Source organism: Trichomycterus rosablanca, chromosome 10 (assembly GCF_030014385.1).
Source record: "Trichomycterus rosablanca isolate fTriRos1 chromosome 10, fTriRos1.hap1, whole genome shotgun sequence".
NCBI classification, from domain to species: domain Eukaryota; kingdom Metazoa; phylum Chordata; class Actinopteri; order Siluriformes; family Trichomycteridae; genus Trichomycterus; species Trichomycterus rosablanca.
The window spans coordinates 30,205,632-30,224,187 of record NC_085997.1 but is presented as its reverse complement, the minus strand read 5'-3'; the positions used below and the strand labels follow the sequence as shown (position 1 = coordinate 30,224,187).

Sequence of the window (18,556 nt, the reverse complement as noted above, 5' to 3'; positions counted from 1 at the left end):
GTTTGAACAAGTAACAAAAATTACATAATTTCTTGCATCTTGTAATAGCCTTAAATAACACTTGTATCCACAGTAATGGATTATTCCTATGTTATCATGCTTAATCTGTTCTTAGACACTTTGGTTGTAAAATTTAATTATCACACTTTTTATACATGAACTGTGTATGGGTGTAAAAATGCTTTGTTTGGTTAACAGTGCAAAAAATTTGTCTTGGATTTCCCTCTTTGTGGCAGGAAATACTGTAAATAATAAATTCTGCAGCACAGGTGTGCACTGTGTACTCTTCTGTGAAACAAGGGAAGTTAGTGGGGGGTTTTTCTAAGTGGGTTTAGTAGCTCTATGACCCTGCATGAGCAGAAGTTAGAATAGATGTACCGTATGTCACCTTCACTGTCCCAGATAGCAGTCCTCTGAAAAGGGAAACTAGCCGAACCCCAAATATGCCAGTGGCAATGGCTATTTCTTGACAGTTGTGCATGGCATGGTCAGGGATATATTACATGTTGGGCTGATGGTATTTACACAGAGTACATGTGATTAATACAGCAGATATAGGCGTGTGCAAAAACCAGAGAAGCTTTGATATGGGTCAAATTGTTATGGTCAGATGACTGTGTCAGAAAATCTTAAAAACAGCAAGGAGTGCTTAGGAGTAAGTATCTACCAGCAGTGGACTGAGGAGGAACAAATTATGAATTTACAACTGAGGCTACATCGTCTGGTACAAAAAAACCTAAAAGGCTACAATGGCTGTGTATTTGTGAGAGCATGATGACTTTGTGTGTGTGTGTGTGTGTGTGTGTGTGTGTGTGTGTGTGTGTGTGTGTGTGTGTGTGTGTGATATGTGTTCTCAGTAGGTGGTGCAGATTCCTCGCAGAAGAAGAAACACACTCGGAACCACTTTGAATGGAACCTCCTCCCTTTCTCTGCTATTTATGTTACACGGGTTTGATTTTGGATGAAGTAATTCAGCTTTAAATCGCGTTTAGAAACGGATTAAAAATGCGTGACCGGACTAAAGAACTGGCAAATGTAAGTAATCAATTAGTAGTTAATAGTAAACTCCCGTTATAGCATCCAGCTCAATAGCAAGCGGCGGCTAACTACTTATCTTAGTCGGAAAGTATTAGATTCAGGTTATGCTTGTAATAAGTAACTACAAACAGTATAATTTCTCATGAAATACCTGGTAAAAACAGTCAAGATCAATACTGTTGGGTAATAACTTATTTGACTTGCAACACATAGCATGCTAATGTTGTTGACCTCTTTGCTAGCCAACTGACTTGTTGCTACTAATCTATTGAACCACATTAAGAACTGACGTGCAGCATTTAGTCACTAAAATGTAACAGCCGTGTCACACCATGCAATTTTTAATCAAAATGAACTTGTTGATTTAATAAATATTTATATATTTTCGTTAAATGCCTGAAAATACTGTAAACCCGTGGTTTTTAACCTTTGGAGGACATTTACCTTGTACATATACACATGTACGGTACAATGAACTTCTGTTCCTCACATTTCACTTTGCTATGAAAACTGAATTAATTTAATTACTTTAACATGCACTATAAAACTGTAATATATATTTATTTAACCCATAATGTTATGCCTTTTTCTTTTTTTCTTTTTTTTTTAACTCAAAGCACTGAGTTATTTGTTGTAGTTTTAATTTACTCTACTGGGAAAATGGGAATTAATTATGAATGTATAAGCGTAGGCTGTTATATTAGATAATTGGTCAAATCAAATAATGATTGGATTTTTTTATACATGTAATACACCCATTATCTGCTTCTTGCAAGTATATGTAACACTGCCTGGCCAAAAAAAAGGTCACACACACTAATATTTGGTTGGACCTTTAGCTTTGATTACGGCACGCATTCGCTGTGGCATCGTTTCCACAAGCTTCTGCAATGTCACAACATTTATTTCTGTCCAGAGCTGCATTAATTTTTCCCCAAGATCTTGTATTGATGATGGGAGATTTGGACCACTGCACAAAGTGTTCTCCAGCACATCCCAAAGATTCTCAATGGGGTTCAGGTCTGGACTCTGTGGTGGCCAATCCATGTGTGAAAATGATGTCTCATGCTCCCTGAAGCACTCTTTCACAATTTGAGCCCGATGAATCCTGGCATTGTCATCTTGGAATATGCCCGTGCCATCAGGGAAGAAAAAATCCATTGATGGAATAACCTGGTCGTTCAGTATATTCAGGTAGTCAGCTGACCTCATTCTTTGGGCACATAACGTTGCTGAACCTAGACCTGACCAACTGCAGCAACCCCAGATCATAGCACTGCCCCCACTGGCTTGTACGGTAGGCACTAGGCATGATGGGTGCATCACTTCAGCCGCCTCTCTTCTTACCCTGATGCGCCCATCACTCTGGAACAGGCCAGACTCATCAGACCACATGACCTTCTTCCATTGCTCCAGAGTCCAATCTTTATGCTCCCTAGCAAATTGAAGCCGTTTTTGCTGGTTAGCCTCACTGACAAGTGGTTTTCTTAAGGCTACACAGCTGTTTAGTTCCAATCCCTTGAGTTCCCTTCATATTGTGCGTGTGGAAATGCTCTTACTTTCACTATTAAACATTTCCCTGAGTTCTACTCTAGTTTTTCTACCATTTGATTTCACCAAACGTAAAAGATTTTTTCCGACCACATTCCTTCCTCGAAGATGTTTCCCCACTGTCCTTCCACTTTTTAGTAGTTTCAGCAATCTCCTTAGATGTTTTCTCTGCTTGATGCATGCCAATAATTTGACCCTTCTGAAACAGATTAACATCTTTTCCACGAGCACAGGATGTGTCTTTCGACATGGTTGTTTAACACATGAGAAGCTACTCACTGCATCAGTTTGGGTTAAGATAATAATGGTGGTCACACAAAATATTGACATTTGGGCACAATTTGGACATGTGAGGTGTACTCACTTGTGTTGCCAGCTGTTTAGACATTAATGGCATATATACATATATACATTATTTATATATACTATATATATATATATACAGGGGTTGGACAAAATAACTGAAACACCTGGTTTTAGACCACAATAATTTATTAGTATGGTGTAGGGCCTCCTTTTGCGGCCAATACAGCGTCAATTCGTCTTGTAAATGACATATACAAGTCCTGCACAGTGGTCAGAGGGATTTTAAGCCATTCTTCTTGCAGGATAGTGGCCAGGTCACTATGTGATGCTGGTGGAGGAAAACGTTTCCTGACTCGCTTCTCCAAAACACCCCAAAGTGGCTCAATAATATTTAGATCTGGTGACTGTGCAGGCCATGGGAGATGTTCAACTTCACTTTCATGTTCATCAAACCAATCTTTCACCAGTCTTGCTGTGTGTATTGGTGCATTGTCATCCTGATACACGGCACCGCCTTCAGGATACAATGTTTGAACAATTGGATGCACATGGTCCTCCAGAATGGTTCGGTAGTCCTTGGCAGTGACGAGCCCATCTAGCACAAGTATTGGGCCAAGGGAATGCCATGATATGGCAGCCCAAACCATCACTGATCCACCCTTATGCTTCACTCTGGGCATGCAACAGTCTGGGTGGTATGCTTCTTTGGGGCTTCTCCACACCGTAACTCTCCCGGATGTGGGGAAAACAGTAAAGGTGGACTCATCAGAGAACAATACATGTTTCACATTGTCCACAGCCCAAGATTTGCGCTCCTTGCACCATTGAAATCGACGTTTGGCATTGGCACGAGTGACCAAAGTTTTGGCTATAGCAGCCCGGCCGTGTATATTGACCCTGTGGAGCTCCCGACGGACAGTTCTGGTGGAAACAGGAGAGTTGAGGTGCACATTTAATTCTGCCATGATTTGGGCAGCCGTGGTTTAATGTTTTTTGGATACAATCCGGGTTAGCACCCGAACATCCCTTTCAGACAGCTTCCTCTTGCGTCCACAGTTAATCCTGTTGGATGTGGTTTGTCCTTCTTGGTGGTATGCTGACATTACCCTGGATACCGTGGCTCTTGATACATCACAAAGACTTGCTGTCTTGGTCACAGATGCGCCAGCAAGACGTGCACCAACAATTTGTCCTCTTTTGAACTCTGGTATGTCACCCATAATGTTGTGTGCATTGCAATATTTTGAGCAAAACTGTGCTCTTACCCTGCTAATTGAACCTTCACACTCTGCTCTTACTGGTGCAATGTGCAATTAATGAAGATTGGCCACCAGACTGGTCCAATTAAGCCATGAAACCTCCCACACTAAAATGACAGGTTTTTCAGTTTCATTGTCCAACCCCTGTATATGTATATATATATATATATATATATATATATATATATATATATATATATATATATATATATATATATATATATATACACACATGTATCTTGTTATGTTTCCTCTTCATGTCAGCCTGCAGACAGCTTAGATGATGAGAACGAGGAAGGCACAGTGCTCCTGGTCACACCAGGCACAGGGGCCTTGGAGAGGGATGCCAAGGAAAATGAGGTTTTCTTTAAGAAGGTATAACTGTCACTTGAATTTCAGACACTTTATAAATAAATGTCTTTACTTTTGCTAGGTGTACTGCCAAGCATATAGTCTGATGTGTTTATTACTATGGAAACACAGGTAAAAGGTTTAATCTACATAATCAGAAAGTGGAGGAAAATTGTGTCATAAAATTCTGAAACTTTATTCTGAAGTTACACTTCTATTTTATATTTCATTTTACATTTACATTTTTGACATTTAGCAGAAGCTTTTATTCAAAGTGACTTACAGTACTGTGACAGTATACTGTCTAAGCAATTGAGGGTCTGCTCAGGGGCCCAACAGTGACAACCTGGCAGTGGTGGGGTTTGAAACAGAGTCCAGTACCTTAAATGCTAGGTTACAACTGTCCTTGTAGCCAGTGATATTCCAGTGATTATTACATGGCCCCTCAAAAATGGTCACAAAGAGTTTCCGACTAGTAATTCAACAAAATCAGGAACTGTAAGTTAAAGATATTCAGTGATACTGTTTTGGGTATTTAACATGTTTTGCCAGTTGTCTGCTCTTTTTCTATTGTGCATTACTTTTTTTGCAGGTCCAAGAGATTCGAGAGGGGTTTAAAACTCTTCAGAGGAAAGTGTCTGAGTTAGAGAGCAAGCAGAAAACAGTTTTAGGGGTTGCACTTCCAGAAGACAGTTAGTAGCATTTCTTAACGTAAAATATTAAATATCAAAACATATTCTGTTCACAACTTAGGTAAGCAATCAAATAAACAAATGTGTTAAACTGCTTTACTTTATTTAGGTATGAAAAAGGAACTTCAAACTATTAGAGATGAGATTAAAGTATTAGCTACCCAGATCCAGAAGAAACTAAAGAGTAAGTTTGCTCAGATAAATATTGCATAAAGCACATTCTGCACTCAGAATGAACTCCTGACAGATAGATTAAAGTGATTTATTTGAATTACAGGTCTTGAACCCAAGAAAACAGATGACGATGGAGGTTATGTTTCAATAAACTTACGAATGCAGAAAACGCAGGTTTGTCATGAAAGTGGTGTTACAATCACTTATATTTAAAATTACCTAAATATTTTAATTATATACAATTTCTGAATCTCTTCCTTTGGTGTCTTTTTTTTGCTTCGCAGCATGCTGTCTTGTCCCGAAACTTTATTGAGTTGATGAGCCACTGTAACACAATTCAGGTCCAATACAGAGACAGAAATGTAGAGAGGATACAGAGGCAACTCAAAATCAGTGAGTATTTACATTTCCTCTATTTCATTAAGTACCAAAAACATTAATATTAGCACCTCGAGTCTGGTTGAAATATAAATGTGCTGGCATAATGCTTGACAGGACCTTTATAATAACGGTAGTCCAGCTGCTCTATTGTATTAATCCTATTCTTATACTGACAAAATGGCAGGTATACACTATATGGCCAGAAATATGTGGACTCCTGACCATGAGCTTGATGAACGTCCTATTGCAAAATCATTGGCGTTAATATGGTTTTGGCCCAGTCCTCACCTCCCACTTTGCAGTTACACTGCACTGACTGTTCTGGAGTGGATTAACAATTAACTACTGCATGTGATCATCAGTTTTAGAAAAACCAACAAATCAATATTTTGTGCTTCCTTGTCCTCACTGCCGGACATAATTCTTGTTTCATGCCAGATTAAACAAGAATTTGCAGGTGATTACAAATATTATCAGCAATGTTAGTCAAAGAAAAATGTATGGTTAAACATTTGTTGAATGGTTACTGTTGTTATAAATACCATTATTAGTGTCAGTACTGATAGATAGATAGATCTTATGTACATGTAAGTAGAGTAGACAAAATACATTTTGTGTTGTTAGTAGAACTGTTCATACTATGTGTGAGTGTTTACACAATATCAGCTTGACAATCAGGTCTTGTTCTACATGTCCCTCCATTCAAATAGACATAGAAGTCGTATGACTATGGGGGTGAAATGGGGGTGCATTTTATCCACTCATATCAACACAACACATAATAACACACCACCACCATGTCGGTGTCACTGCAGTGCTGAGAATGATCCACCACCCAAATAATGCCTGCTCTGTGGTGGTCCTGTGGGGGTCCTGACCATTGAAGAACAGAGTGAAAGCAGGCTAAAAAAAAAAGTATGTAGAGAAACAGATTAGAACTACAAAGTGCTCCTATATGGTAAGTGGAGCTGATAAAATGGACAGTGAGTGTAGAAACAAGGATGGTCGTAATGTTATGCCTGATCGGTGTATATATAAAATGAAATTAATATTTATTATATTAATAATAATGATATTATTATTAAAGGTGAAATGTGCAACTTTGTTATTCAGAAAGTTTGTATTAAACAAGTAGCCCTGGTACTTCAAGAATATCACAATTTGATAAAGTGGTGAAATGCAGATGTTTATATTTCCTAAAAAAATTAAGCGGTAAAATACGCTACCACACCAGAGTTGGGTTTTGGAATACATCGTATCGAAATTCAGCTCTGCCACTTGGCTGGGCTGGGCGGCTGCATGAACAACAATTGGCTGTTGTTCATAGGGTTAGGGGCAATCTGGATCATGGGTCCTCACAACTGCTGCAATTACGACCCCTGCTGGCTGATTGATGGCGCCTGCACAGAGCTTAGGAATAATGCTGATCAGGGTGTGTCTCTCCGTGCACAGTGCTGATCGGTATATACGAACTCGACTCGAGCACGTGTTGGAAGGGGCGTGTGTCAGATGAGAAGCGTCCTCAGTCAGCGGTGGAGGGTTGAATCAGTGGAGGACGCAATCAGGGTAATTGGACACGACTAGATTAGGGGAGAAAATTGGGGGGAAAAGGTTGGAAAAATGTATGTGTTGTAGTAGAATTGTATGTGTTATAGTAGAATTGAAGCTTGGTATGCTTAACTTTAACCTAATGTATGCATGAGAATATAACATTTCCTGTTGCGTGGAGAAATAAATTTGTTTCTTGGTGATAAATATATAGAAAATAGTAATTAGACCATAATGTTGAATGTTATGGGCATGAAAGAGTCTCTTAACATAAGTAAAACTTACCTGGTAAACTACCTCTTCCTGTACCTGTGTTTTTCTCTGTGAGACCTCGGTATTCTTAGAAATGTTTTTTATGCACATGCTTTGGTGGTGGTGTTTTCAAGTGGCTTCCTGCTTGCAGAAATCTAAATCTAAATTGTGTTTAGATAAAACGTTGCAAGGATATTTACAGAGTTGTACATACTTTCTCAGTAATATAAGGAAAAATAAACATTTTAAGATTATAATAAACTAAGAGAAAAAAGAATAGAATGCCAAAAGTTTGCTAGTTAATTTATATGCTCAGCTAAAAATACTCAGCTATGTTAATATCACCTGTTGCACAGTTGTCGTTTTTATGGCGAGTTTCTTTATAGTTATCTCACATCATTCGGATGTCTTCATCCCTGTATTGGAATGTGACTCTTGCTTTTCAACACAGTTATATATGATCAGTCAGAGGAGGAATATTTTTTAATTTAGATTAAAATGCAGTTTCATACATTTTCACCTACACATTTCTACACAGCTATTTACAGCTATTTTAAACAAAATAACTTATGCCTCTTGGCAGGGCTGAGTACAAGCTGTTCGAGTTCCGCCACACCTAACAGACCATGTCTGTATTGACCTTACTTTGTGCCCAAAGTTACAGTTGTGCTTAGGGCTGGCACCGATCCGATACTCTGTATCAGTATTGGTCTGATATTGGCCCAAATCACTGGATCGGATATCGGAAGGAAAAAACGTGTAATCCGATCCGATACTGTTGCTTAATGTAAATAACACAATGTAAATAAAGCCATTCAGAAATAAAAACACACTGATCTACCTAAACTTTTAGCATTTTAAAAAATCATCTACTACTGCCATATCTAAAAACACTGTTTTACTGCATGTCGTTCAAAGTGTCTACAATTGGAAGATGTGGATGTCAATCAAACGCAATGGACCAATTAGAATTGACGCAGTGTTTGGTTGAGATTTTCCATTAAAGTTCTGTCACGTTTTTAGATTATTAAAAATTAAAGCGCGCTTATTAAAAAACCTGCTGAATTTTGAAGAGGACTGTGGCTAAACGAGAAACGGTGTAGTTTGTTTTATTTCATAACACTAATGGATTAAATTTTGTTGAGGATGTTAGAGATTTCCAAGCCAGGGCAAGATAGATATATTTCTATCTGTCTATTATCTATCTATTATTGTTTATAAATAATATTTTTTATTATTATTATATTTTTTTTTTTTGCTGCCTCTTGAAGGTGTAGACTTAAGAATTTTATATTGAAATTATAATTTATTTGTTAAATACAGATAAAGTTACACTTTAAATTTTATTTTAAATGTTGCACGGTGCTGTTAAACAAGCCAAAATGCTGCTAAATGTTCTGTGTGTAAAAGTTAAAATAAAAACAGCAGTTTTGCATAAGTGCAATGTTGTAGGTTCTGTATTTATTCCTTTAGAATATTTGTTTTACAGTCTGAGCATTGTTATTTAGATACAGTGGGGCCAAAAAGTATTTAGTCAGCCACTGATTGTGCAAGTTCTCCTACTTAGAAAGATGAGAGAGGTCTGTATGAGAGACAAAATGAGAAAAAAAAAATCCAGGAAATCACATTGTAGGATTTTTAAAGAATTTATTTGTAAATTATGGTGGAAAATAAGTATTTGGTCACCCACAAACAAGCAAGATTTCTGGCTCTCACAGACCTGTAACTTCTTCTTTAAGAAGCTCTTCTGTCCTCCACTCGTTACCTGTATTAATGGCACCTGTTTGACCTCGTTATCTGTATAAAAGACACCTGTCCACAGCCTCAAACAGTCAGACTCCAAACTCAACCATGGCCAAGACCAAAGAGCTGTCGAAGGACACCAGGAAGAAAATTGTAGACCTGCACCAGGCTGGGAAGAGTGAATCTACAATAGGCAAGCAGGTTGGTGTGAATAAATCAACTGTGGGAGCAATTGTAAGAAAATGGAAGACATACAAGACCATTGATAATCTCCCTCGATCTGGGGCCCCACGCAAGATCTCATCCCGTGGGGTCAAAATGATCATGAGAACGGTGAGCAAAAATCCCAGAACTACACGGAGGGACCTGATGAATGACCTGCAGAGAGCTGGGACCAGAGTAACAAAGGCTACCATCAGTAACACACTACACCGAGAGGGACTCAAATCCTGCAGTGCCAGGCGTGTCCCCCTGCTTAAGCCAGTACATGTCCAGGCCCGTCTGAAGTTTGCCAGAGAGCATATGGATGATCCAGAAGAGGATTGGGAGAATATCATGTGGTCAGATGAAACCAAAATGGAACTTTTTGGTAAAAACTCAACTCGTCGTGTTTGGAGGAAGAAGAATGCTGAGTAAACACCATACCTGTGAAGCATGGGGGTGGAAACATCATGCTTTGGGGCTGTTTTTCTGCAAAGGGGACAGGACGACTGATCCGTGTTAAGAAAAGAATGAACGGGGCCATGTATCGTGAGATTTTAAGCCAAAACCTCCTTCCATCAGTGAGAGCATTGAAGATGGAACGTGGCTGGGTCTTCCAGCATGACAATGATCCCAAACACACCGCTCGGGCAACGAAGGAGTGGCTCCGTAAAAAGCATTTCAAGGTCCTGGAGTGGCCTAGCCAGTCTCCAGACCTCAACCCCATAGAAAATTTGTGGAGTCCGTGTTGCCCAGCGACAGCCCCAAAACATCACTGCTCTAGAGGAGATCTGCATGGAGGAATGGGCCAAAATACCAGCTGCAGTGTGTGCAAACCTGGTGAAGACTTACAGGAAACGTTTGACCTCTGTCATTGCCAACAAAGGTTATGTTACAAAGTATTGAGTTGAACTTTTGTTATTGACCAAATACTTATTTTCCACCATAATTTACAAATAAATTCTTTAAAAATCCTACAATGTGATTTCCTGGATTTTTTTTTCTCATTTTGTCTCTCATAGTTGAAGTGTACCTATGATGAAAATTACACACCTCTCTCATCTTTCTAAGTAGGAGAACTTGCACAATCAGTGGCTGACTAAATACTTTTTGGCCCCACTGTAGCTAGTTTAACCATGGTGCATTGAGACATGTATTATTACTGCTTAGTTGTTCGAGAGGAGAAATGACGGTATCGGATTGATATCGGTTCTGGCAGATACTCAATTTGCAGTATCGGTATCGGACATAAAAAGGTGGTATTGAGCCAGCCCTAGTTGTGCTCAAACCGGGAAGGACCTTTCCCAAACTGTCGAATAAAATATATTTTACATAACTGATTATAAACACAGGTACTTTAGATAATTTTACCTTATATTACTGGAAAACTGTACTTTCTTAATAGGTCTTTTTTGTTTGTTTTAGAATAACAGTAACGTCTCTTTTTATTCAAAAAAAACAATGTTTTTATACAACATAAAACCCTTTTAAATGTTTTGATGTTAATATGTCTAATTAGTGCTGGACAATAATTCGATATCGATATATATCGCGATAGATAATGTTTCAATAACGGTGATATGATTTTTAAACAAATTCGATCGATATGCATACGTCAGTGCGTGATGACGTACCCCACAGGCACGAAGCGAGTGCTCAGCGTCACCGCTGGATATAAGAGAGGAAAGACTAGACTCTTTTTTTCTGTATTCTTTAAGCACAACATATGCTGCAGCAAATTCTGCAGCAACTCTTAAGCACTTTTTATATTCTTTATCCTGGTTGAGCACTTTTGTTCGAAAATGTTTACATACAAATAATAATCAGTCCATGTTGTGGAAAGTAACGAATTTACTCGCGTTAGTGTAATTGAGTGTACTTTTTTGTTTTTTGTGTACTTATACTTTTTAAAGTAGATTTCACAGCCTGTAATTTTACTTTTACTTAAGTAGGTTTTGTATTAAGAATTGTAATTCGCTACATTTTAAATAAGATCCGTTACTGAGTAAAATAATAAACGCTAAAGAAATCTGGGAAACTACTGCAGTGAATTCTGCGACGGGGAGTCGGATCTTTTGTCTCGTTTTTTTTTTAAAGAGCCGTATATATACATAACGACTCCCAGAAGCGCGAATCGATTCCTTTATTTCAGTTTAAAGGGCCGTTCAATAGATTCAAATAATTCTACGACACATCACTAGTGGTTATACAGTTTAAAAAAAGTTTTATGGGACTAAAATGACACATTACACATCCCTAAATGTTTTAAATGTTGTATCAACATGTTTCTTCTATTATATTTGAATTAAAAACAACTATTGTGAGATTTATATCCACTTGTCCTGTTTGCATTACACAGAAGAGACCCCCCCCCCTGCTGTTAATAAAGTAACTAAGTAACGTTTACTCTGAGTACATTTTAAATGAGTTACCTTTTACTTGAGTAGATTTTTAGACTAGTAATTTACTCGTACTTAAGTAAAAATTCATTAAAGTAATAGTACTTTTACTTGAGTACAATATTTTAGTACTCTTTCCACCTCTGGTTAAGACATATGTTAATATATTATATTATGTATTGTCAAAGCTTATGTTTATTTGAGAATGATGTCGTGTTTTTGTCTGTATACAAATGCTGAATACAAGTAAAAGGTGAAAGCTAATTTATTTGTATTATTATTATTATTATTATTATTATTATTATTTCTAAAATATTATGTAGTTGTAAAGGGTGAGATTTCATAGACTTTGCCAATAAATTTTTCAGAGGTTTGCAGGTACAGCCTTTCAATGTTGGTGTTCCTGGCAGTTTTTCTGACATTTGTATTATTCATATCGATATCGGAATTATATCGTATCGACCGAAATTAGGAGTTATATCGTGATATAAATTTTAGCCATATCGTCCAGCCCTATGTCTAATGTATGCTGAAGCTATATAGATAATCAATATAAAATTTAATAATTAGCTGAGCCGCTATAGGCAAAGTATGCTGGTAAGACTCATCAGTAGCTGATTTTAGCATTTACCAATTAATGTGTTTGGTTATAATATTTAAGTCATGATGGGTTGATGTAAAAAAAAATATTTGCATAAATGTGAAGGGGTTTTTCTTTTTCTTTTCATAACAGCTGGAAATAATGTGACGGATGACCAGCTAGAGGCAATGCTTGAGAGTGGACAGACAGATGTGTTCACACAGAATGTAAGTTATATTAATGTTATATTGGATATTAATGTTATGTCCTCTTATTACAGACCTTAGCTCCGAGAAATGTTAAAACTGTGTGAAATGCAAGTAAAAACTAAAAGCAATGATTTGTAAATGTATTTTGACTCATATTGAAACAAGTTTAAAGTTAAGTTGTACTTGTTTTTGTAATTATTTGGTTATCTTGAAATTAATGCTTGCAACACAGTATCAGAGTTAGATTAGAAACACTGTAAAATAAGGGGGAAGAGTTACAGGCAAATTGGGAGTGATTTGGATTTTTTTTCCTGTTTGTTTTACACAAATACAGTTTGAAGAGTACTTGTGCTTTTTGTTTTTTTTCTTTTTTCTTTTCTTTTTATAAAGGCATTACAGGCAAAACACAAGTTTTTTCAATACAGTACCTTAAACCTTTTTTTATTTTTCTTAAACACATAAAACTATGTACATTCAGGGAATATATTGTGCTCAATTGCAGACAATAGCACAACATAAGTAAAGTAAATACAATCTAAAAAAAAAAAAACAGTCATACATTTGAATTCCATTATGATCAAAATAATAAACCTTTCAGTTGCTACCTTCTATTCCCATTCTTATCACATCTGGTCTCATTTCTGCTAAATATTTTATTCTTTTACTCCAATGCTTTTTGAATACGTCCATTCTAAAATCTTCTCCATGAAATAAGTTTCTTTAGTTAGTTCTATTCAGTCATCTATAGTTGGTTCTTCTGATTGTAACAATTTCCTGGTTAATGCCTTTTTACTGGCTGCTAAAAGCACAGCCAATAAATATTTATCTAATATGTCCCATATCATTATATCCCAAATATAATACCTTACTAAACATAGGAATCTCCCTTCTAAATATATGCTGTAAAGCTTCCCTTGTGTCTTCCCAAAATTTTCGAATATTTGGACATCCCCAAAAACTGTCTCAGCATATCTAGAAATGAGGTTTGTCTTAATTAAACTGTGCCTTAGTTTTACATTGTGTCTGGTTAAGCCTTGTTCTATGTAGTTAATCACATATTTTTGTGTAAGTGCTCTTTCTTGCTCTCCATGGAGTCAAAGTTAATTTGGTAAGCTCATTTATGTAATGTAAGATAAAGTATGTGGACACCTGACTAGGGCTGCAGCTAACAAGTATTTGATAGTAATCTGATTATTTATTTGATTAATTAATTGCTTGTACATTTTTGTAAAATTTTTTTTTTTACAAAGTTTAACTGTATTGGAACATAGTATCTATATGACTAACACATTAGTCTTATGAGGCTAATTATTACTGCACATGTCCGTTCCCGAGTCCACATGATAGTAATTTTAGTCCTGTTTATAATAGCAGTAGATCTTTTAAGGCAGCCAGTATCTACTTCATGTAGGAAGCTATGAACAAACTATGATTTTCCGGCAGACGTCGTTATTGCAGCAGCGACGGAGAAGCCTACTTTGACCACTGACCTTCCCCCTGCCAGTTGTGTGTCTGTGTAGGTTCTCGGCCGGTTGATGGCACTGCTGGTATTCGATCTTCAGAGCTTGAGATCCCAGCGGTGGTGGGGTAGCACATTAGTCGGCCCTGTAACTCGAGCACCCTGTGCACTCATGTTTACCACAGATAAATAATTATAACCAGCATTATTACTCATAACATGAGCTGTTAATATCACCTGTTACGCAGTTTTTAGATATAACAGCTTCCATTTGTCTGAGAACGCTTTTCACATTTTGGAGCGGAAATTCTTCACATCAAATGTGTCAAACCATGTCTTTATGGTTATATCTGATTTGTGCACAGGGACTGCGATTGTTGAAACAGGAAAAGGTCTTTATTAAATTGTAACCCCAAAGATGGAGGAACATTTATGTTTAAATATTTAAATTAATTTCATGCAATGGTAAAGTGGGTGTGGCAGGGCCACCTAAACCTAATATTAAGGATGGGTGTCCACATACTTTTCACCATATAGTGTACTTTCGCTTTGTAGTCTTATCACATTTTAATTGACTCCCATAGACACCGTGTATGATGTAATTGTTTCTGTCACATGGCCAACATGACATCAGTCAGAGTTTTGTCCTGTTTTTTTATTATTGTTCTTGTGCAGCTTGTATGTCTAAAAGCATGACTGACACCTCTAGAACCCATCCCCCTTGCATAATCATGACATAAACTAATGTTCATATTGTGGTGCGATGTAAAGGAAACCACTGTATAATGTTACTAAGATCTGTCTGTGAACTGATCCATTATACAGATTTTGGCGGATGCTCAAGCTACCAAGCAAGCGCTAAATGAGATCGAGTCCCGACATGATGAGATTGTCAAACTGGAGAAAAGCATTAGAGACCTTCATGACATGTTTCAGTATCTTGCCATGGAAGTAGAGGCACAGGTAGGTTCTGGAATGAGTATAATTGGCAGGGGGATTGCTTAGACATTTAATACCTTCATTTTTATACTGCTACGGTGCTGTGAAAAAGTATTTGCCTTCTAATTTCCCAATTCTTTCAAATCTTCAGACAAAATTTACTATAAGTTGTGAGACTACCTGAGTAAACGTAATAGATAATGAATAAGTTAGACCTGCCCAATCCCTCTTCCTACCTTTGCATTGTCAACTGTCATATGCACAACATCCATGCTTGCCAAGTGGGACCACAGAAAAGCACTTACCATTGAGCCATTGAGTTCTTTATGCTAGCCAGTGATAGGTCTTACATAGAGCAAATAGAACCCACAATAAAACACACTGTGCTCCAGGTATTTCTCAGCTGATATACAAGATGCTGAATTAGACTTTTCCTGCTGTAAAATAACCCGAGGGTTGTTATGGCGGTAAACCATACCACCATACAATTTCTAAGCTGCTCATGCTGGGCCTCGATCAGACAGTAGGACTCACGTTTGCAGTAAAAGGATGATTTCCCTTCTAGTCTTCCTTTCCCCCAGCCAACTGTGTAGTGTCTGACCATGCCAGTGGTTCTGTTTAACCCTTTCTACTGGCTAAGTGGGTAGCACTGTCGCCTCACAGCAAGAGGGTCCAGGGTTCGATCCCCAGGTGGGGCAGTCCGGGTCCTTTCTGTGTGGAGTTTGCATGTTCTCCCCGTGTCCCGGGTCCAAAGACATGCAAGTGAGGTGAATTGGAGACACTAAATTGTCCATGACTGTGTTTGATATAACCTTGTGAATTGATGAACCTTGTGTAATGAGTAACTACCGTTCCTGTCATGAATGTAACCGAAGTGTAAAACATGACATTAAAATCCTAATAAACAAACAAACAAAACCCCTTTCTACAGTCTCAACCATGAGCTACTATAACAGACTGCCGCACCACCCACAAACCCTTTAATACATCTTCATATTTGTGTACTCTTATTAACCAATTTTTATGAATGTAATTAATAATTTGTCTAATTAGACTAGACACAACCAGGCTTGATTAGCATCAGTCTTATTCATTTTAAACATCACTTTAATACAACATTTCCAGCAATGTAATGTTGGCTTAAAGGTCTCAACAAGCCGCACTTATGCCAAAGTATTTAGAGAAGATTAGATAAGGCTTTGTGACTCCTAAAAACAGTAAAGAATCTCCGCAGAAGTGTGCTGCCTACCAAAATTCTATCAAAAGGGCATCCCAGCCATGCAGGAGGTTACAAAAGTACCCTACATGAACATCCAAGAAACTGCTTGTTTCAACAAAGGTCACATGAGTGCAAATTAACAGAAACATAAATGCATCTCTGGCACCTGCCACAAACTGTTGGAAATTATCATTTATTTTACTTTTAAATATATTTTTTAGTTTTTAGTTTGTACTGTACAGCATTAAGGTATGAAAGTAAATAACACAAATGTATTAAAAATACTATTGATTATCTAACCTTTTTGTAATGTTTAAGCTGAGAGTATTAATACATGTCTAATATTGTGACACTTTCTCTTTCTTTAGGGGGAAATGGTTGATCGTATTGAAAACAACATAATTAATTCTACTAACTATGTAAAAAAGGCTGCTGATGACACTGGTGCAGCTGTTACCCATCAAACAAAGGCCCGGAAGGTACGTTAATAAAAATGAACTTTTACATGTACTTAAAGATTGATTAAAACATTGGTTTGGTCTAAATAGATTTTCTTTGTTTTTCTTTACAGAAAAAAATATTTATTGCAATATGCGTTGCAGTTTTACTTCTGATATTGATCATTTCCCTGGCCATTGCTTTCGGCAGCTGAGGTGAGTCTAGAACCAGCAAAGTAGAGTTGCACACTTTTCTTTACTTATAAATAAAACTGTACACTGCACTTAAGAATCAATAATCATTGCTGGATGATTACTATTTAAATATTATTTGTTTACCAAAACATTTATCCAAATAGCAAAATGATTAAAATGCCGGTCCCATATCTAAATGAACCAATGCCTGGCTTAGAGTCTTTGAGGAAGCACTTGTTAGGCTCCCACCCCACCTCACAACATTGCTTAATAATATGAAATGATATCATTTTTTTCAGCTCTACTGCACCAGTTTTATTACTTCTGCTATCTGTTTTTGAATAAGCATAATATTATTAATACAACATATTAATCTTTTTATTTTCTCTGTTTTTCTTCCAGTGGTTTCCTTCTGTTGTTGGTTTTCTTGCATTTCAAACGAATCTGCTGAAACAAGGACTTTTTGTACCTGCATCCTCATGTATCCATAGTTTGTTTAGCTTTTCCCGATCTTGTTCCCATTTTGTGCCGTTATCAGAACTCCTGTCAGTGTTATTTCTTTTCTGTTTATTAAACCATAGTTAAGCATTAGGGTTTTTTTTAACTTTAACTGTGCTGCACTATACTAAATTAGGATCATAAGATAACTAGTGCCTTTGAAATATTACTGCTGAATAAATGAAAAAAGTTCTCAGGACACCCCAAATAATGAATTCTTTATATACATATAAATTTTAAAAATATTATAATGAAATTATTAACTGAGAAGAGCTTAAAATCTGAGCTGTTTTACATTTTATCATGGTTAATATTTTGAGTTTGTTTTATTTTTGTAATGCCGTTCAGGACCTGAATATGTCTTACTTCTGTATGTAAATAAACCAGTCTTTTACACATTTGCTTTTATGTTGCAGTATCTGCTTCCAAAATACTTACATACTTATAACAATGTCAGAAATCTATATTTGTTGCTGAGCTGTAAACATATCTTCACTAAAGAGCTATAGTGTTTCATTACTTTATTGTAAGATAAATACACTAAGAAAGGTGCTGCGGATTGTTATTGTGAGCTTTTTTATAAAGACCAGCTTTTTGCTTTTGCGACTTCTTAATGTACAGTTACTAATAATAATGTGCCTTAGCCCAAGAATATGTATCTATTATTGTTTGTTGACTAACTGTGTATTAAGGGTAAATTCACAGAGCGATTGCAACATTTTGCATGATGTAGTGTAAAACCTTTTGTACCAAACTACCTGTCATTTTAATACAGAGCTATTGTTTTAAAATAAAGTGGCTTACTAAACCATGAGGTGTCACTCATTTCACTAACAGTGCAGTTTACAAGAAAATTTTTGCAGCCTTTTTTGCTCAAACAAAGGGGAATAAAAAAATGCATTCTGCTCAAACTTATATCACAAAAAATTGAAAAACGTATTATTCCCATTTCATGTTAATTTTAACCGGTCTGTACTTACTGTTGTACATGTTGTACAAGTCTGATCACCAGGTATAGTATACACCAATCAGCCATAACATTAAAACCACCTCCTTGTTTCTACACTCACTGTCCATTTTATCAGCTTCACTTACCATAAAGAAGCACTTTGAAGTTCTACAATT

The 18,556-nt window shown here is 36.8% G+C and overlaps 1 protein-coding gene across 1 annotated transcript; it reads left to right on the top strand.

The window, feature by feature from the left end:
• Positions 1-619: 619 nt before the first annotated feature.
• On the top strand, positions 620-18,239 carry stx4 (syntaxin 4). Its single transcript, XM_063003106.1, has 11 exons — positions 620-1,035; positions 4,419-4,529; positions 5,098-5,197; positions 5,307-5,381; positions 5,475-5,545; positions 5,656-5,764; positions 12,629-12,702; positions 14,969-15,106; positions 16,670-16,780; positions 16,873-16,954; positions 17,336-18,239. The coding sequence occupies exons 1-10, from the start codon at positions 1,006-1,008 to the stop codon at positions 16,951-16,953; spliced, it is 900 nt and encodes a 299-aa protein (XP_062859176.1). The 5' UTR covers positions 620-1,005; the 3' UTR covers position 16,954; positions 17,336-18,239.
• Positions 18,240-18,556: the final 317 nt, after the last annotated feature.

What these genes read in the sequence shown, in the direction of transcription:
- stx4 (XM_063003106.1), top strand. Translation starts at nt 1,006, where the DNA reads ATGCGTGACCGGACTAAAGAACTGGCAAAT. An exon ending in GGACTAAAGAACTGGCAAAT is followed by an intron (nt 1,036 to 4,418) that starts GTAAGTAATCAA and finishes TCTTCATGTCAG; the next exon opens with CCTGCAGACAGCTTAGATGA. An exon ending in GATCCAGAAGAAACTAAAGA is followed by an intron (nt 5,382 to 5,474) that starts GTAAGTTTGCTC and finishes TTTGAATTACAG; the next exon opens with GTCTTGAACCCAAGAAAACA.